This window comes from Crinia signifera, chromosome 12, assembly GCF_055691185.1.
Source record: "Crinia signifera chromosome 12, ASM5569118v1, whole genome shotgun sequence".
NCBI classification, from domain to species: domain Eukaryota; kingdom Metazoa; phylum Chordata; class Amphibia; order Anura; family Myobatrachidae; genus Crinia; species Crinia signifera.
Genome location: NC_139228.1, coordinates 55,518,845 through 55,535,183, shown reverse-complemented (window position 1 = coordinate 55,535,183; position 16,339 = coordinate 55,518,845). Strand labels below are relative to the sequence as shown.

At 47.2% G+C, this 16,339-nt stretch overlaps 1 protein-coding gene across 5 annotated transcripts in view; it reads right to left on the bottom strand.

Moving 5' to 3' along the window:
- Positions 1-16,339, bottom strand: part of CEP128 (centrosomal protein 128) — a 111,912-nt gene that overhangs the window by 66,184 nt on the left and 29,389 nt on the right. For all 5 annotated transcript variants that reach the window (XM_083167377.1, XM_083167379.1, XM_083167378.1 and 2 more), the window contains 12 exons: positions 15,720-15,836; positions 12,619-12,705; positions 12,035-12,109; positions 11,117-11,243; positions 10,229-10,389; positions 7,629-7,979; positions 6,070-6,286; positions 5,014-5,438; positions 4,758-4,922; positions 1,790-1,966; positions 1,616-1,675; positions 15-186 (listed from right to left, as the gene is read on the bottom strand). In XM_083167377.1, coding sequence (XP_083023503.1) covers positions 15-186; positions 1,616-1,675; positions 1,790-1,966; positions 4,758-4,922; positions 5,014-5,438; positions 6,070-6,286; positions 7,629-7,979; positions 10,229-10,389; positions 11,117-11,243; positions 12,035-12,109; positions 12,619-12,705; positions 15,720-15,836 — 2,134 coding nt within the window. The remainder of the gene's footprint in view (positions 1-14; positions 187-1,615; positions 1,676-1,789; positions 1,967-4,757; positions 4,923-5,013; positions 5,439-6,069; positions 6,287-7,628; positions 7,980-10,228; positions 10,390-11,116; positions 11,244-12,034; positions 12,110-12,618; positions 12,706-15,719; positions 15,837-16,339) is intronic.

Below are 16,339 nucleotides of genomic sequence, written 5' to 3'. Positions count from 1 at the left end.
CTTGGAACACCTACCTTTCCTCTCCTTGTGGCCATCGTCTACCTGCTGCTCCAGCTTTGTGATCTGCTGACATAGGGTCTCGGCCTTCACCTTCTGCTCCTTCAGCTGCTCCCGGACCTGCTGGTGCTGGTTCCGTAGCTTCCTTTCCCGCTCCTTCACCTCCTCACACAGCCAGTGCAGCTTTGTCTGAGGGAGAAACTCTGAATGAGACCAGCAGTAACAGACACTGTCCAAAGAGGTCACAGAAGTCCCTTATTACCTCCTCTACATCACATGGACACAGGCATAAATATTGGGTAAGGTATACCCCCATATCTGGGACTGTCTAATCTCAGTATACACTAGGTGCCAGGTCACCATTAGCGAGGAGTAATGGGTTCCTCTACAATCTGCCATATCCCCATGTCTGCTCAGAGCTGGACCTCCATCCACCTTGGAATACAGGCCCCCAGGTAATATCACTTAGTTCCTGACAGCTGTATGCAGCCCCTGCTGCAGACCCCATTAGAAGTGCTGATTCTGTTCTGGCTCTAACTCTCTGGCAGGTAACAATGTTCCAGAGTGTTACAATAGTGGAATTGCTGGCCGGACACAGTACAGAGAGACCCTGTACTCCTGGTAACTAGCCATCTGGCTGCAAGGCGTGCAACTACTTCTAACATCTAGGTGTGTAGGCCAAGCCAAGAGTAGAAGGGTCCTTATGTCTAGTCTGTGTATTAGGAGGAGGGGAGAGGTCAGATGTCCTGATGTCTATGTATTAGGAGGAGGGAAGACGTCAGTGTGTCCGGATGTCTGTGTATTAGGAGGGGAGAAGGAGGAGGATCTGTATATTAGGAGGAGAGGAAAGATCAGTGTGTCCCCTGATGTCTGTGTATTAGGAGGAGGGGAGAAGTCGGTGTGTCCTGATACCTGTGTATTAGGAGGAGAGGATCTGTGTATTAGGAGGAGGGGAGATGTCAGTGTATCCTGATACCTGTGTATTAGGAGGAGAGGAGGGGGAGGATCTGTGTATTAGGAGGAGGGGAGATGTCAGTGTGTCCTGATGTCTGTGTATTAGGAGGAGGGGAGAGGTCAGTGTGTCCTGATGTCAGTGTATTAGGAGTAGGGGAGACGTCGTGTGTCCCGATACCTGTGCATTAGGAGGAGAGGGGGGGGGGATCTGTGTATTAGGAGGAGAGGAGAGGTCAGTATGTCACCTGATGTCTGTGTATTAGGAGGAGAGGAGGGGGATCTGTGTATTAGGAGGAGGGGAGGGGGATCTGTGTATTAGGCGGAGAGGAGGGGGATCTGTGTATTAGGAGGAGAGGAGGGGGATCTGTGTATTAGGAGGAGAGGAGGGGGATCTGTGTATTAGGAGGAGAGGAGGGGGATCTGTGTATTAGGAGGAGAGGAGAGGATAGAGCCATCGGTGGCTGTGTATTAGGAGGAGGAGAAAGGGAGCTGTGTATTAGGTGGAGGGGGGATAATGACAGGTATAGGAGGGGAGGATGTTGGCGTGAGCCCGCCCAGCTGCCGCTGTATGTGTGGCCAACACAGCTGCTGGTTGTAGGCAGATCTCCTAGTGGGACATTTCCCCATCACATGCTGGGCCCTGAGGAGCACCCCAGCATCTTACCTTGGTCTCAGCCAGCCAATAGTGAGGGTCATTCTTCAGGTGGGTGATGGTGGACACGGCCTGGTGGAGATGACAGAGAACAGCCTCAGTATAAAGAATAACTGTGCATTGCTAACAAGCAGCCATTAGGGTGTTGTCAGATACAGGCCAGGGAGACAGAATATTGGGAAGTACTTTGAGTTTCTCCATGGCGGTTCTGGATAGCAGCTGACAGGCAGAGTTGATCTCGCTCTCTATGGCACAGAGGATGGTTTCCTGCTCTGTCTCCAGGGAGCTCAGCTTATCCTTCAGGATCTGATTGGTGTCTTCTAGTTTCTTTATGTTCTGCCCAAAGGAGTTCAGCTGCTGGTCCTGTGATAGGAGACCCATCATATTACAGAGCAGCATACAGTATGACAGGGCTGCCCACACAGTAACAGCATACAGTATGACAGGGCAGCACACAGCAGCATATAGTAACAGTATACAGTATGACAGGGCAGTACAAGTCAGCAGCATACAGTATGACAGGGCAGCACACAGCAGCATACAATAACAGTATACAGTATAACAGTACAGCACACAGTAGCAAACAGTATATCAGGACAGCACACAGCAGCATACAGTATAAAACAGGACAGCAAACAGCAGCATACAGTATAACAGGGCAGCAAACAGCAGCATACAGTATAACAAGGCAGTACACAGCAGCATACAGTATAACAGGGCAGCACACAGCAGCATACAGTATAAAACAGGGCAGCACACAATAACAGTATACAGTATAACAGGACAGCACACAGTAGCAAACAGTATATCAGGACAGCAAACAGGGGCACACAGTATAACAGGGCAGCACACAGCAGCATACAGTATAAAACAGAGCAGCATACAGTATAACAGGGCAGCACACATCAGCATACAGTATAACAGGGCAGCACACAGCAGCATACAGTATAACAGGGCAGCATACAGTATAACAGGGCAGCACACAGCAGCATACAGTATAACAGGGCAGCACACAGCAGCATACAGTATAAAACAGGGCAGCACACAGCAGCATACAGTATAAAACAGGGCAGCATACAGTATAACAGGGCAGCACACAGCAGCATACAGTATAACAGGGCAGCACACAGCAGCATACAGTATAACAGGGCAGCACACAGTAGCAAACAGTATAACAGGACAGCACACAGTAGCAAACAGTATATCAGGACAGCAAACAGGGGCACACAGTATAACAGGGCAGCACGCAGCATACAGTATAACAGGGCAGCACACAGCAGCATACAGTATAACAGGGCAGCACACAGCAGCATACAGTATAACAGGGCATCACACAGCAGCATACAGTATAACAGGGCAGCACACAGCAGCATACAGTATAACAGGGCAGCACACAGCATAACAGGGCAGCACACAGCAGCATACAGTATAAAACAGGGCAGCACACAGCAGCATACAGTATAACAGGACAGCACACAGTAGCAAACAGTATATCAGGACAGCAAACAGGGGCACACAGTATAACAGGGCAGCACACAGCAGCATACAGTATAAAACAGAGCAGCATACAGTATAACAGGGCAGCACACATCAGCATACAGTATAACAGGGCAGCACACAGCAGCATACAGTATAACAGGGCAGCATACAGTATAACAGGGCAGCACACAGCAGCATACAGTATAACAGGGCAGCACACAGCAGCATACAGTATAAAACAGGGCAGCACACAGCAGCATACAGTATAAAACAGGGCAGCATACAGTATAACAGGGCAGCACACAGCAGCATACAGTATAACAGGGCAGCACACAGCAGCATACAGTATAACAGGGCAGCACACAGTAGCAAACAGTATAACAGGACAGCACACAGTAGCAAACAGTATATCAGGACAGCAAACAGGGGCACACAGTATAACAGGGCAGCACGCAGCATACAGTATAACAGGGCAGCACACAGCAGCATACAGTATAACAGGGCAGCACACAGCAGCATACAGTATAACAGGGCATCACACAGCAGCATACAGTATAACAGGGCAGCACACAGCAGCATACAGTATAACAGGGCAGCACACAGCAGCATACAGTATAACAGGGCAGCACACAGCATAACAGGGCAGCACACAGCAGCATACAGTATAAAACAGGGCAGCACACAGCAGCATACAGTATAACAGGGCAGCACACAGCAGCAGCATACAGTATAACAGGGCAGCACACAGCAGCAGCATACAGTATAACAGGGCAGCACACAGCAGCAGCATACAGTATAACAGGACAGCACACAGTAGCAAACAGTATATTAGGACAGCACACAGCAGCATACAGTATAACAGGGCAGCACACAGCAGCATACAGTATAACAGGGCAGCACACAGCAGCATACAGTATAACAGGGCAGCATACTGTATGTACACAGTGGTTTAGGACAGCATATAGTCACAGAGTAGCACACAGTGGTATAGGGCAGCATACAGTCACATAGTGGTACAGGGCAGCATAAAGTGACATAGTGCTCTGTTTGATGAATCGCCCCCTGCATCTGTGAGCATGTCCTCTCCCTGTCCTAGCAGCCAGGCCATGGTACACACAATACCCCCCGCCGAACTCCCTGCCATCATCGACTGGGGAGCGCCTGTGATATGGAGATTCCCAGCATCTCCCAATACGGGGAGGAACAGATCAAAGCAACACCTGCGCTCTGTTCCGTGCAGCGCTAACAGCAGCACTGTGACCTGTCTCATACATGCTACTATGTGCCATGTCATTTAGCACAACTGCACACAAGGGACTGACAGATCATATTCCCATCCCGACAACAAACTGTGAAACCTTTCCTCATTGTGAATCTAGCAGCAGCATGACGGCCACCTCCACAGTATCCTGCACTCCCTGGTTAAGCTGTGGGATTCAGTAATGCTGAAGCGCCACTAAGTGGCCAGTGTGAGAACTACACGTCCATGTACAACTGCTGATTGTATGCATAATATGGTACATAAGTCAGGGCCAGATATGGGGCAGGTATTTGGGTCTCCTCTATATTATTATTAATGTTGGTTCCACTGTAGCCACATGTATATCCCTAGCAAGAAGGAAACCCCTATTAGGTCACAGGTAACATCAGATATACGATTGGTACAGGTTCTCACCTTCTCTTCAGCGTCCTGTGCAGCCAGTTGGTACTTGCACCTTAAGGCGGCGCTGTCCTCTCTTCCATGAAATACCTCTTCTGATAGCTTATCACACTCTACCTTCATCTTCTCCACCCGATGCCGTTCAGACTTCACAATGGATTTGTTGTCAATCAACTCCGCCTGGAACACACAATATTAAATTAAGACGGTTGGCCATCGGTTCCGAATACACAAGTTGCCTCTATCCATACACACGGCAAATAAAGTTCACCTTCAGGGTACGGATGTAGCCCTCTAGCTCCTCCCTCTCCTGTCTGAAGTGGGTCAGCATCTCCTGGATGTTGCGTTCATGCTTGCTTTTGGCGGTCTGTGCGGCAGAGCGCAGGTCAGTCAGCTCCCGCTGGTGTACCTCTCTCTCCATCTTCAGCTGCCTCCCAGCCGAATTCAGCTCCTCCCGGGCAAATTCTGCCTGTTTCTGGGCCTCGCACAGGTTCTTGCGCAGCTCTTTCTCCTCCTGCGCCAACTTGCTGCTCAGCTCGGCCCGCTCTGCACTCAGATCTCGGACAGATTCCTGCAGCTCCAGGACCCTCTCATTGCACTTCTCCTGGGCCCGGCCAGAGGATAGAAGGTCTTCCTGTAGCCTCTCGCGGTCCTCCTGCAGCTGCTGCTGAAGACCAACCTGTCTCTGCAGCTCCTCTACAATTCAACCAAAACACGGAATATCAATGAACACAACCAGCAGCATTAATTTCCTAACGAGGAATATCCGGTGTGGATCCATATTGTTATATATGGATGTAGAACGGAACACATGTAATAACCACACTACAGTAAACCACACTACAGCATTTGTTTATTCGGCGGTGGCAATAACCAATAGGCACCATACCACATGACCACTGGCGCTGTAGGTCATGACTTCTCCCACCCTGACTGAAGCAAACTGATGGTTGTCAGTTTGCTTCATTGTCTGCCCGATTTGGCCATTCCTATAGAGGTCTATGGAGATGTACATGCAGGTAAATGGGTTAAGGTGGGAAAGACCGCAGATTTCTCCAGCATTAACCCTTTTGTTAAATTGACCATCAAAAAGGAGCATTTCTCTGTGCATTTTGGTTCTCCGATGCTTTATAAATAGAGCGCTCAGCATCACCAACTATCTGTTATATATAGATCTGCAAATTTACAGAAACGCTAATAGACATCAAAGTAATTAAAATGGGGAACAATCTGCCCACGACCGCTGCTGTGCTTTCCTCTTAGCTAACTGAAGAACCATGTATCTCCGCTACAGAAAATAAGTCATACAGCGCAGGAAACAGCATACCCTGCAGCCGCCCGACCAATTCCTGCGACTCGCGCAGTTCTCTCTCCAGTTCCAGCTGCTGGCCGTGGACCTCAGTAAGTCGCACTTGTCTCAGATGTAACTCTTCTTCCTGCTGCGCAAGTCTACCCAGGACCTCCGCCAGCTCCTTGCGCAGACTTTCCGCTTGTTGTGCTGTGGCCTGGAGCTGACACTTCATTTCATCCTTCTCCTTCATCACCTGTGAGGACATAGCATGCATCAGGACATTACTGGCGTACTTGTGACTACAACACCTATCCGGCAACTGTACTCCAACTGCGAGTACTGCGTATGGGCCAGAGCATACCCCATGTCTCCGGGGCAAGGTCTACAGAAGAGGAGGGGAATGGGAACATAGCCTCATTGTCCGTCTCCTGTAATGTTATACCATGCTTCTCTCCACAGCTTCCGCTTCTTATATGGATAAGAAAAGAGTGGATGTGCTTTAATTAACCCCACAAGAAATGATCACTTTCATACAGATGCTTAATTAAATATTTTTCTCATCTCAATCAAAGCTGCAGAGTAATTACTGCAAGAAACGAGCCCATTTCTGCCAAAAGGAGAAGTATAAAAATGTTTTTCCCTTAGCAAGTGAGGCAAAGAAACTATGCTTAGAAGGTTTCTTATAATATTTATGAAAAAAAAAATATTTGAAAGGCTGTTTTATATTGTCAGTAAGTTGCGTAATAGATTCTAGTGTAATATGTTCCCAGTCATTATTAGAACATTTGAAATAATTTTTGTTTACAGAATACTCCAGTGTGGCAGAAAATGTTAGATTCAGAAAAGTGAAATAATGGTAAAGAGAATGCGCAGTTATCATGATCTTAAAAGATTGAAACGGTAAAGGAAAATTCCCAGTCATCTTAATCTTAAAAGATCTAAACAGTAAAATTAATTCTCAATCATCGTAATCTTAAAAGATCTAGGGCGAGATGTATTAAACTGAAAATGCGGTAGAACCCCGGTTTTACCACATTTTCCTATGCATTAAAACCCGGCCACACCGATACCGCATTGTAGGGTATCGCCACCTTATAGAAGCCTATGGGCTTCTTTTCGCTGCTCGCCACCTCCGACGTAACCCCGCCGCCTCGCCTCCCCTTCCCCCCTTCCTGAAAGGTCCTCCTGGATTCCCGGAAGGTAAAACCCTCCTCCCCCCTAGCAAGGCAGCCGGACGTCCTTCTGGCTGCAGGGGGAAGGAGGAGGCACTGGGAACAGCCTGCTTAGCGGTCCTTGGCGTGAGGGGAGAAGCAGACGGCAGGGAGATGACGGAGACCCCCCCGCACACCACAGTACAGGTATCGCGGGGGGCCTCCGTCACCGCACCGCGATGCCAGCCGCATATGTTAGTACATATGCGCTGGCATTGCGGCGCGCGGGCGGCGATGCATATTAATACATCCTGCCTATAAACAGTAAAGAGAAGTTTGAAACAACTGTAAAGACAATTCTCAGTAATCTGAATCTAAGATTGGATTGTGAAGACAGACTGGTATGAGGACATGTATGTACCACGCAATGACAGTAGGTCTGACCTGTGAGCAGCGCTCTGAGTTCAGTCCCACTGCCTCCGCTTTCTTTTCCACTTCCTGCTCCAACTTTTTACATTTCATCCTCCAGTGTTTGACGGTCTCCTGAGCTTTGGATTTCATATCTTCTCTCTTCTTCTCAGCCTCCAGGCGCAGGACCTCTGCCTGCCGGAGTTCTCCCAGACATCTCTCAGCCTCTTGGGTCACCTCCTCCAGTTGTTGCATCAGCTCAGAGTTATGACTTTCTAACTGTCTCCTCTCCCTCTCACAAGTCTCGTAACGGCTCTGGATGTCCTTAAGTTGATCTAACATCTTCAGCTGCTGTTGTTCTCTCTTCTCCATGTCTCCAGACAAAACCTACATTTAAAAAAGGCATCAAAGAAACAGGAAAACTTTATTTAATCAGTCTCTGCAGTAATACGAGCAACTTGAGGAAAAGGAAACAAGTTAGTGCTGCACTCAATGGACCAATACTTAGTCCTGCCTCCCATCATGAAAGGGATGGGGGTCATTCACTTGGTGTGCGACATCGCCAAAGGGGAGAGAGTCTCTCCCAGGGGTTTCAACAGTATAGGGAGGACGTATGGAAGGAAAGAAAAAACAGTAATGTGTCTCTTTCCTTCCTAGGTCTATTCCCCACTGAGGATAAGAGTTCCCTGCGGAGTGATTGGACTTGATCTCTGGAGAAATATACTTAAAACAGTTATGTCTCTCATGTCCATAAAGAGTATGGCGTAGCGCTGGGGTAGCCAACCCTAGTCCTCGAGAGCTACCAACAGTGCATGTTTTGCAGGTCTCCTCACAGAATCACAAGTGAGCTAATTAGCTCCATCTGTGGATCTTTTAAAACGTGTCAGTGATTAATGAGTGCAGCTGTGCAACAGCTAGGTTGTCTGGAAAATGTGAACTGTTGGTAGCTCTCGAGGGCTTGGGTTGGCTACCACTGGCGTAGCGCCTTTGAACTTCACCTAATGTTTTTATTGTATCTTGTTATTTCCAGGTTTAGCAAGGACAAGTTTGGTTGTAGTTTGGGTTGCTAATAAACCGTATTTGCACCAAGGGGGTTATTTTGGTTCACTCTGACAAATTCGTTCTTAGACGGAGAAAACTATGGGCCTTATTCTAGTTCACTCATAGATGCAAATTCCTTCTCAGATGGACAAAACCATGTGCACTGCAGGGGGCAGATGTAACATGTGCAGAGAGAGATAGATTTGGGTTGGGTTTTACTTTAAAGTGAGATCTATATTGCAGTGTAGAAATAAAGCAGCCAGTATTTTCCCTGCACAGAAACAAAATAACTCACCCAAATCTAATTCTCTCTGCACATTTTACATCTGCCCCCCTGCAGTGCACATGGTTTTGTCCATCTACGAAGGAATTTGTCGGAAAGAGTGAACCCAAATAATCCCCCAAGAGCCTCTGGTCTCACCTTTTCAGATTTTTGAGAGAGCACGGTGCAGAGAGACGGCCAAAGCAGAGACATTATTTTACCCAGGTTATATGATAGAGTGCAGCACAAGGAGATGGCCAATGCTCCTCTTAGCATCAAGTCATATCTGAAATACCGACTGGCGCATAGCTGAGGCGGTCAAAGATTTTAACAAGAGGCGGGGACTCTACCAACCCTTACCTTCCGCCACTGGAGGACAATGAAGACTACAGTATGTACCCTTACTTGAAACAGCTGGGGGGCTCTAGCACTGTGGATGTCGTGTTTCCCAGCAAAGGCAACACCTGATTTTCTTGGTACCAAAACATTACAGGCTATCTTGGGATTTCTTCACATAAGGGATACAAACTCCTGGTTCTGGAGACCACATCAGCATTCCCCAATCATCTTTCAAAGCAATAGGGTGAGCTCTAGCTATCTTTTGCCATCGTCCAGATCACAATGGTGCAGCAAGCTGGAGCAGCACAGAATCCGCAGCTAACTAAGGGCCTTATTCTAGTTCACTCTGACAAAAATCTTCTTAAATGGACAAAACCATGTGCACTGCAGGGGGGGCAGATGTAACATGTGCAGAGAGAATTAGATTTGGGTGAGTTATTTTGTTTCTGTGCAGGGTAAATACTGGCTGCTTTATTTTTAAACTGCAATATAGATCTCACTTTGAAGTAAAACCCCACCCAAATCTAATTCTCTCTGCACAAGTTACATCTGCCCCACCTGCAGTGCACATGGTTTTGTCCATCTAAGAAGGATTTTGTCAGAAAGAGTGAACTAGAATAAGGCCCTAAGTTCCATGGTAGTAACCACTATCCTAAAGGGTTTTTACTGGAAGTAAAGATGGAGAGCCACCAAATGCAAGTGGTCTCCAGATACCCAAATAGGATGCCGCAAAAACAGTCCGTCATGTAACGGCTCACACAGTAAATACTGAGCTATTTCTACCACTACACAACAGGTGATCCGCTTTCTGCAAACTTAGAATACATGTAAAACAGAATAGCTACACGTGTGATAAGAGTGCCGCTTTTATCTCCAAATACGTGTTCTCTTGGGGCTACTTTATCGATGATGTCATGTTAGTCTTTCCTTACTGTACCAGAAATTCCCCAAATCATATCTTATTTTGGCCACAGTAACGCAGTTAAATACGCACTTCTAGGTGTTCAGCCAGCTGAACTTTCTCTCGGTCTTTGTGGTCAATGCTTCGTTTCAGTTCCTCTATCTCAGACACGATGGCGTTCCTGTCCATCTGAGAGCGCAGCTCAGCAATTTGGCGTTCCAGCTCCTGCTTCCCCTGCTCAGACCGTTCCACAGCTAGGAGACAGAGGCGCCAGTCAGTGGGGACCCGCTACCAGGGAAAGGGGTTGGGATCATTTGGTCTATTGCATTATGGTCGAAAGTCATTAGGTCGAATCCATTAGGTCGACATGCTAAAAGGTCGACATGACTCTAGGTCAACATGGGAAAAGGTCGACATGATTCTAGGTCGAAAGGTCATTAGTTCGATAGGTCATTAGTTCGACAAGGTCATTAGTTCGACATTGTCTATGTCGACATGGGGTTTTTCACTGTTTTTTTTACCTGAATGTCAACACAGTTGACATGGACACAGTTTAAAGTGCACTGCATCCCCTCGCATCGCTCGCTGCGCTCGCGCTACGCTCGGCACACTATTTTATTCTCCCACCACGCCCTAGTGGATGGTAGGGCATGAAATACCGCCTGTCCGCACATGTTGGCTCAAAAAACAGTGAAAAACTCCATGTCGACCTTGTGAATGTCGACATAGACAATGTCGAACTAATGACCTTGTCGAACTAATGACCTGTCGAACTAATGACCTTTCGAACTAGAATCATGTCGACCTTTTCCCATGTCGACCTAGAGTCATGTCGACCTTTTAGCATGTCGACCTAATGGATTCGACCTAATGACTGTCGACCATAATGCAGTAGACCAAATGACCGCATCCCAGGGAAAGTGTTACATGCTCGGCGTATGGAGTCTTTTCTCTCCCGTACTCCGATTCCCACTATGTTACCTGCCCGGATTCTCCTATCCTCCTCGCGGACTTCATGCTGATTCTGCATAGAGATCTGGGAAACCTGGTGCTGCAGGTGTCCTCGATCCTCCTCTAACTTCAGGAGCTGACTCCGCATATCTTCCACCTATGTTTCAATGAACAGATTTCTTTGCCCCATTAATGATCAGATAGACAAAAATATATTCTTTAAAAAGGACATTATGGGGGTATTCAATCCTCAGCCGCTATTTCCGATGAGGGAAATAGCAGCAGGTGCCTATGCAATGCTGTCTTTCCCGACGGCATTGAAGAGGCATCTCGGCTGAACGTTCCAGACTTTAAAAGCAGTGGAGCCCGTTTTGCCAAATACAGCTGCGGATTGCCAAGATCACAGCCGTATCTCAACGATCCACCTCAGTTTATCGTGGCCAAGGTTACGACTGTTGGGACGTCCTGACAGTCATGACCCGGGATAGAATACCCCCCTAAATCTATAATGTATGTATGAAAATGCCTTGAGCAGTCATATATGGGTGTGGATTATAGGGTCAACAGTCAACCCCAGAATGTCGACAGGTAAAAGGTTGACATGAAAAACTAAATGTCGATAAAAGCAAAAGGTGGACATGAGTATTTAAAAAAATTTTGGTGTCAATTTCAACATGAGCCATAATTAATGTAGCTCGCGTCGCTCTCTGTGCTTCAGGAATGGTGTCTCGTACCGCTACATTTGAGCGTGGAACACTTTACTCTTCCCAACTGTTGTCCATGTGGATCGTAAAACATGGAGCAAAAAAATTGTGAAAAACTCATGTCGACTTTTTCAGGTGTCGACCATTGCCATTTTGACCTTTTGCTTGTGTCGACCTTTTGTCATGTAGACCACGTGTAGTTATCCTCATTGTGAGGAAGAGAGTGCGTCCAAGCAGTCCGTACCTGGCACAGCAGTGTGTCCCGGCTCCCCTCAGTCTGATCCAGCCGCCTCCGATATCTCTCCAGCTCCTCCCTCAGCTACATACAGACAACAGAGAAGGGCGGTCAGTCAGACACATATGAGACATGAGGTCTGTAGGCCACATCTTACCCATTACAAGGGGCACATTTACTAAGGCTTCTAAACATAAAAAAGTGTGCTGTTGCCCATAGCAACCAATCACATCCTATCTTTTATTTACCTCTTAATTTTTTAGATGCGTTAGTAAACATACCTTCCCAGTGTACTCAGTGATAATCCCAAGAATAAGATAGCCAGGACCAGCCTGCCTACCCCCTGTGCTGCACATCCTGGGAGTGGTTTTATAATCACTGATATCGCACCCGGTCTGGCACAGAGAACATTGCACAGACTATCACCGTGTACAATTGCGAATCTCCCAGAAATACCATACTGCAGCCAATGTGGGCGACATAGATGGTACAGCCTGAACAATCATCAGATCAATCAATAATTGCAGGTCACTGGTAAGGGGTTCACCCCATTTACCCCAATAAAAAGGGGTATTACACCTGTAATAACAAACCTGGGCTTTCTCACTCTCCAGTCTCCCCAGCTTGTCCTTCTGTGAAGTCTCTACTTCGTCGGATTTAGTTTCCCGTTTTTTCAATGCCTGTGTGATGAGACGTTAGAGTTAGCTCTGTGCAGTGACAAACCCCAGCAAGGTTCAACTGCCCTCATACTGGAGGCAGAGAGGGTGCTAGCAGCAAGTGGAGGCACACCTGTACAGGTGACCCATGTAACATAGCACTCATCTTCATCCTGCAAATAGGGCTATGCTGGGATACCCATCCTCCCAACTGTACATATGGCTGAGGATTTTACCCTTCCTTCTGCGGAGCACTGTGGCTTGGCCAGGCTAACTGAAAAACCACGGCACTGACATTGTATAGTTCCATTTCCCCTCAGGGCACAACAGGGTCATCAGGGGTACACAGTGTAGACAATACCTAATCCGTTAGATGATGGGAATACGGAACAAACTCCACTTCTACAGAAGCGAAAATGACAAATCAGATAGTGGTGTTTATAAATAAATATATATAGTGGTGTTGGTTGGGGTTTTAATAGAATGTTACATACCCAATACATATACCTAAGGTATCCCCATCCAACACTTGTGGGTGATTATCATGAAATGGCCAATCTTCTGCAGTCACAAGTTTGCCAGTGCCCAATATAACCCTGTACGCTACTCAGGAGCATAGAGACGTGGTACATGGTTTCTGAGGGCGAGGGGCTGAAACGACTGGTTCCCAGGAGTTACAAAGAGGGTAGACCCTTCATAGACACAGGTAGTCCAGGGAACGTCGTCTATACCCACACAGAGCAGATAGTAAGCAAGCAGGAAACGTGACCAAGAATCCAATGAACCTGGGTGAGAACGCACAGACGCCAAATCAAGCAAGCGACACTCACAAGAACTCACTCTGTAGGGTCAGATAGCACCATACCTTTTCTTAAGTGTAAATTGACTGGATCTCAGTCCGCATGTATATAAAACAAAATTACACTTTTATATATAATTAGGTAGGGAAATAATTAGATTTTACGCCGGATCACATCGTACATTCCAATTCAGCAGAAGGGAAGCAGCCTTAGCATAGACAAGCTACAAACTAGCTGCTCTATATATAGGTATATGTGGGACAGATCGATGGAGCAGGAAAGTGACACCATGAATGGTGAGTCACCCGCACAGCGAGACAGGGCGAGGGCACCGTAACCGCTACGGCCCACACACGCTCTCCCAGAGCTCCTCATCCACTCTCCAGCGAGGCTAAGCTTTGCTCTTTTCTACAAATCCCCCACAAGCCGCCGCGTTCCGCTCATGCCCACTCTGGGATCCCGATTGCCCTAAACTGTTTTTAAATCAGGAGGAACAGTCTGAACGGTAATGGAGTTACCCCGGGGCATCTTTAAACCTTTAATAACAACAATCTCTTTCTTTCTTTTCTCTTTTAAGTGTGCGTATTTCCATTAGAAAAGCCTGGATGTGGATCTGAATATTAAAACGTTCGGACTGAGGGAGCGAGCGGAGCGTGAGAGATTTTGACAAATGAAAGAAGATTTGATAGAAGGAGAAGGGGGGGAAAAAATTGCAGGATAAAAGTGTCGCCCGTTCTGTGACTGAACGCTGTATTACGGCGTTCCTTTGTTCCCACTTTGTGCTGAGTGACCAAAACAAAAGCCGAATCTTGCCACCGCCTGTGCATAAAAAGGGACTTTATTTTTTTTAGTTTTCAACATCCTAAAAAAATCTCCTACAAAGACATTAGCAGCGACTATCTGGTGTATAGTAAAATATTCCCCGTGCCACCCTCCCACATATAACCAAAAGTCGCTTTCCTAACAGAAATCTACCGTCACCAAATCTTTCAGAACGATTGCAGCCCCATAACATTGTCCCTCTCCAAGTGTGACCCCAAACCCACTGCCGCTGAGAGGACAGGCTCCTCTGCCTGGCTGAGCTTCTTAATCCTTCTCTAATAGGGACAGCTAGGCAGCGGGAGGCCACCGTGCCAGTCCCCTCCGGGCATTACAGCAGAAGTGGCCATATTCAGTATCCGCCTCTTGTATTTGTACTATAATTAGTGCTTTGTTTCTAAACACTGAAAGGAGAATTTATTTTCATTGCCATTTTCTTCCCATTACCAGCTTTCCCTTCAGGGTCTATCGTGCCCTGGTTCCAATCCTTGGTTCTGGAAATCTTCATTGTTACATCTAAAAGACGATCCCTCTAACTCCTGTGTGCTCCGTCCCCCCCCCCCCCCTTATATGGGGGTCATCTTAATCAGCCACTTCCAATTTCCACACCTTCTATGTGTGTTCTTCCTAATTCTTGATTTTCATCGCCCTGTTAGTACTAATCTGCATCTAGGACCACCAATCCTAGCCCTGCGTTTGCTGATCGATCACACCCCCAGTCCTTTCTGCAGTCTCTTCAATGCTCTGATTTGGTAGTTGTACTGGGATACCTATAAAGCAGGCAGTGCGATTTCCGGTTTCGTTTTGATGCGCATAGGACTGTGCATCGGATTTGAGTCAGAGCCGAATCACATGCGATTTGACACTTTTCATCAGATTTATCGGAACGATCTGTCGCAATCTGATCACACTAGTGTATGGGCACCTTTAAGAGGCAGTCATTTCTTTATTGTAAATATTAACTAAATCTGTGTGTGCTAAGTATCCAGCATCACAGCTCGTCTCCCAATACTCAGACAAGAATGTGACGCCCTTCAGCTTAGTTTAGCACCCCTCCCATCCTGTCCATGATGATTTTAAGTGGGGATCCTTGGTGTGTCGTCCCCATTTTCTGATGGTGCCATGGCCTGTGCTTTCCAATGCAAATTTACTGGTCCTGGAATCCAGAACAGTCCTTAGCCATCCTAAGCAACCCGAGGAGGGTCAATGAGATGACTGATGTGATCAATGTAGCATCCTTGAAAGCAACAGCAAATCACACATGCAGCTACTCCATTTCTGAATTAGGCCCAGTGTGGAACGTGCACTTCATTGACAGCAAACGGCAATCACACATCTGGTTGGATTTTGTATTACAGATGGTGTCAAACACTGCCGGACCCGCCCTTACTTGGCTTACCAGGTTACACCTGGGCTCACCTCCTGCAGCTGTGTGGACACCTGGCCCGCATGGTCCTGTCGCCTCTCCACCTGCTGTCTCTCCGTCCTCATCTCTCGCTCCAGTTGCTGCAGCCGCCGCTCCACCCGCTCCGAAACCTTCAAACCAGAGCAAGAGAATAAAGGGTTCAGACAGTTACACAGACACCAGTGGTAAGAATGGAAATTAATCCGGCTTCCCGATAGGCACAGCTTTAGGAAGAAGGAAGAACTGAAACAGAACGTAGCAATATTAAAGGACAATGCTTTCAGATCACTTGTGTCCCCATATAAATAAGGAAGGATATAAAACCAACATCTGATCACCGTAAACCATATTTACAGTGAATACAGAAAACCTTCAAATCAGTGCTGGACTGACCCAGGGTAAGGATACCATAGGCAGTTATTAAATAGATAGTCAGCGATCTGGGGGGGGGGGGGGGTTGTCCTAGCTTTCTCTGTGAGAACACAGCTGGACTTTCTGTAGGTAGACTGTAGGGGACCGGTCTGTTCTGTCAGCCTAACCATAAACAGATGGTTGCAAAACATACAGACCCCCCCTATTGGTGGAGCACTGGGACAGGCCATCAGAGCCACATCATGGTTCTTCTAGATTTATA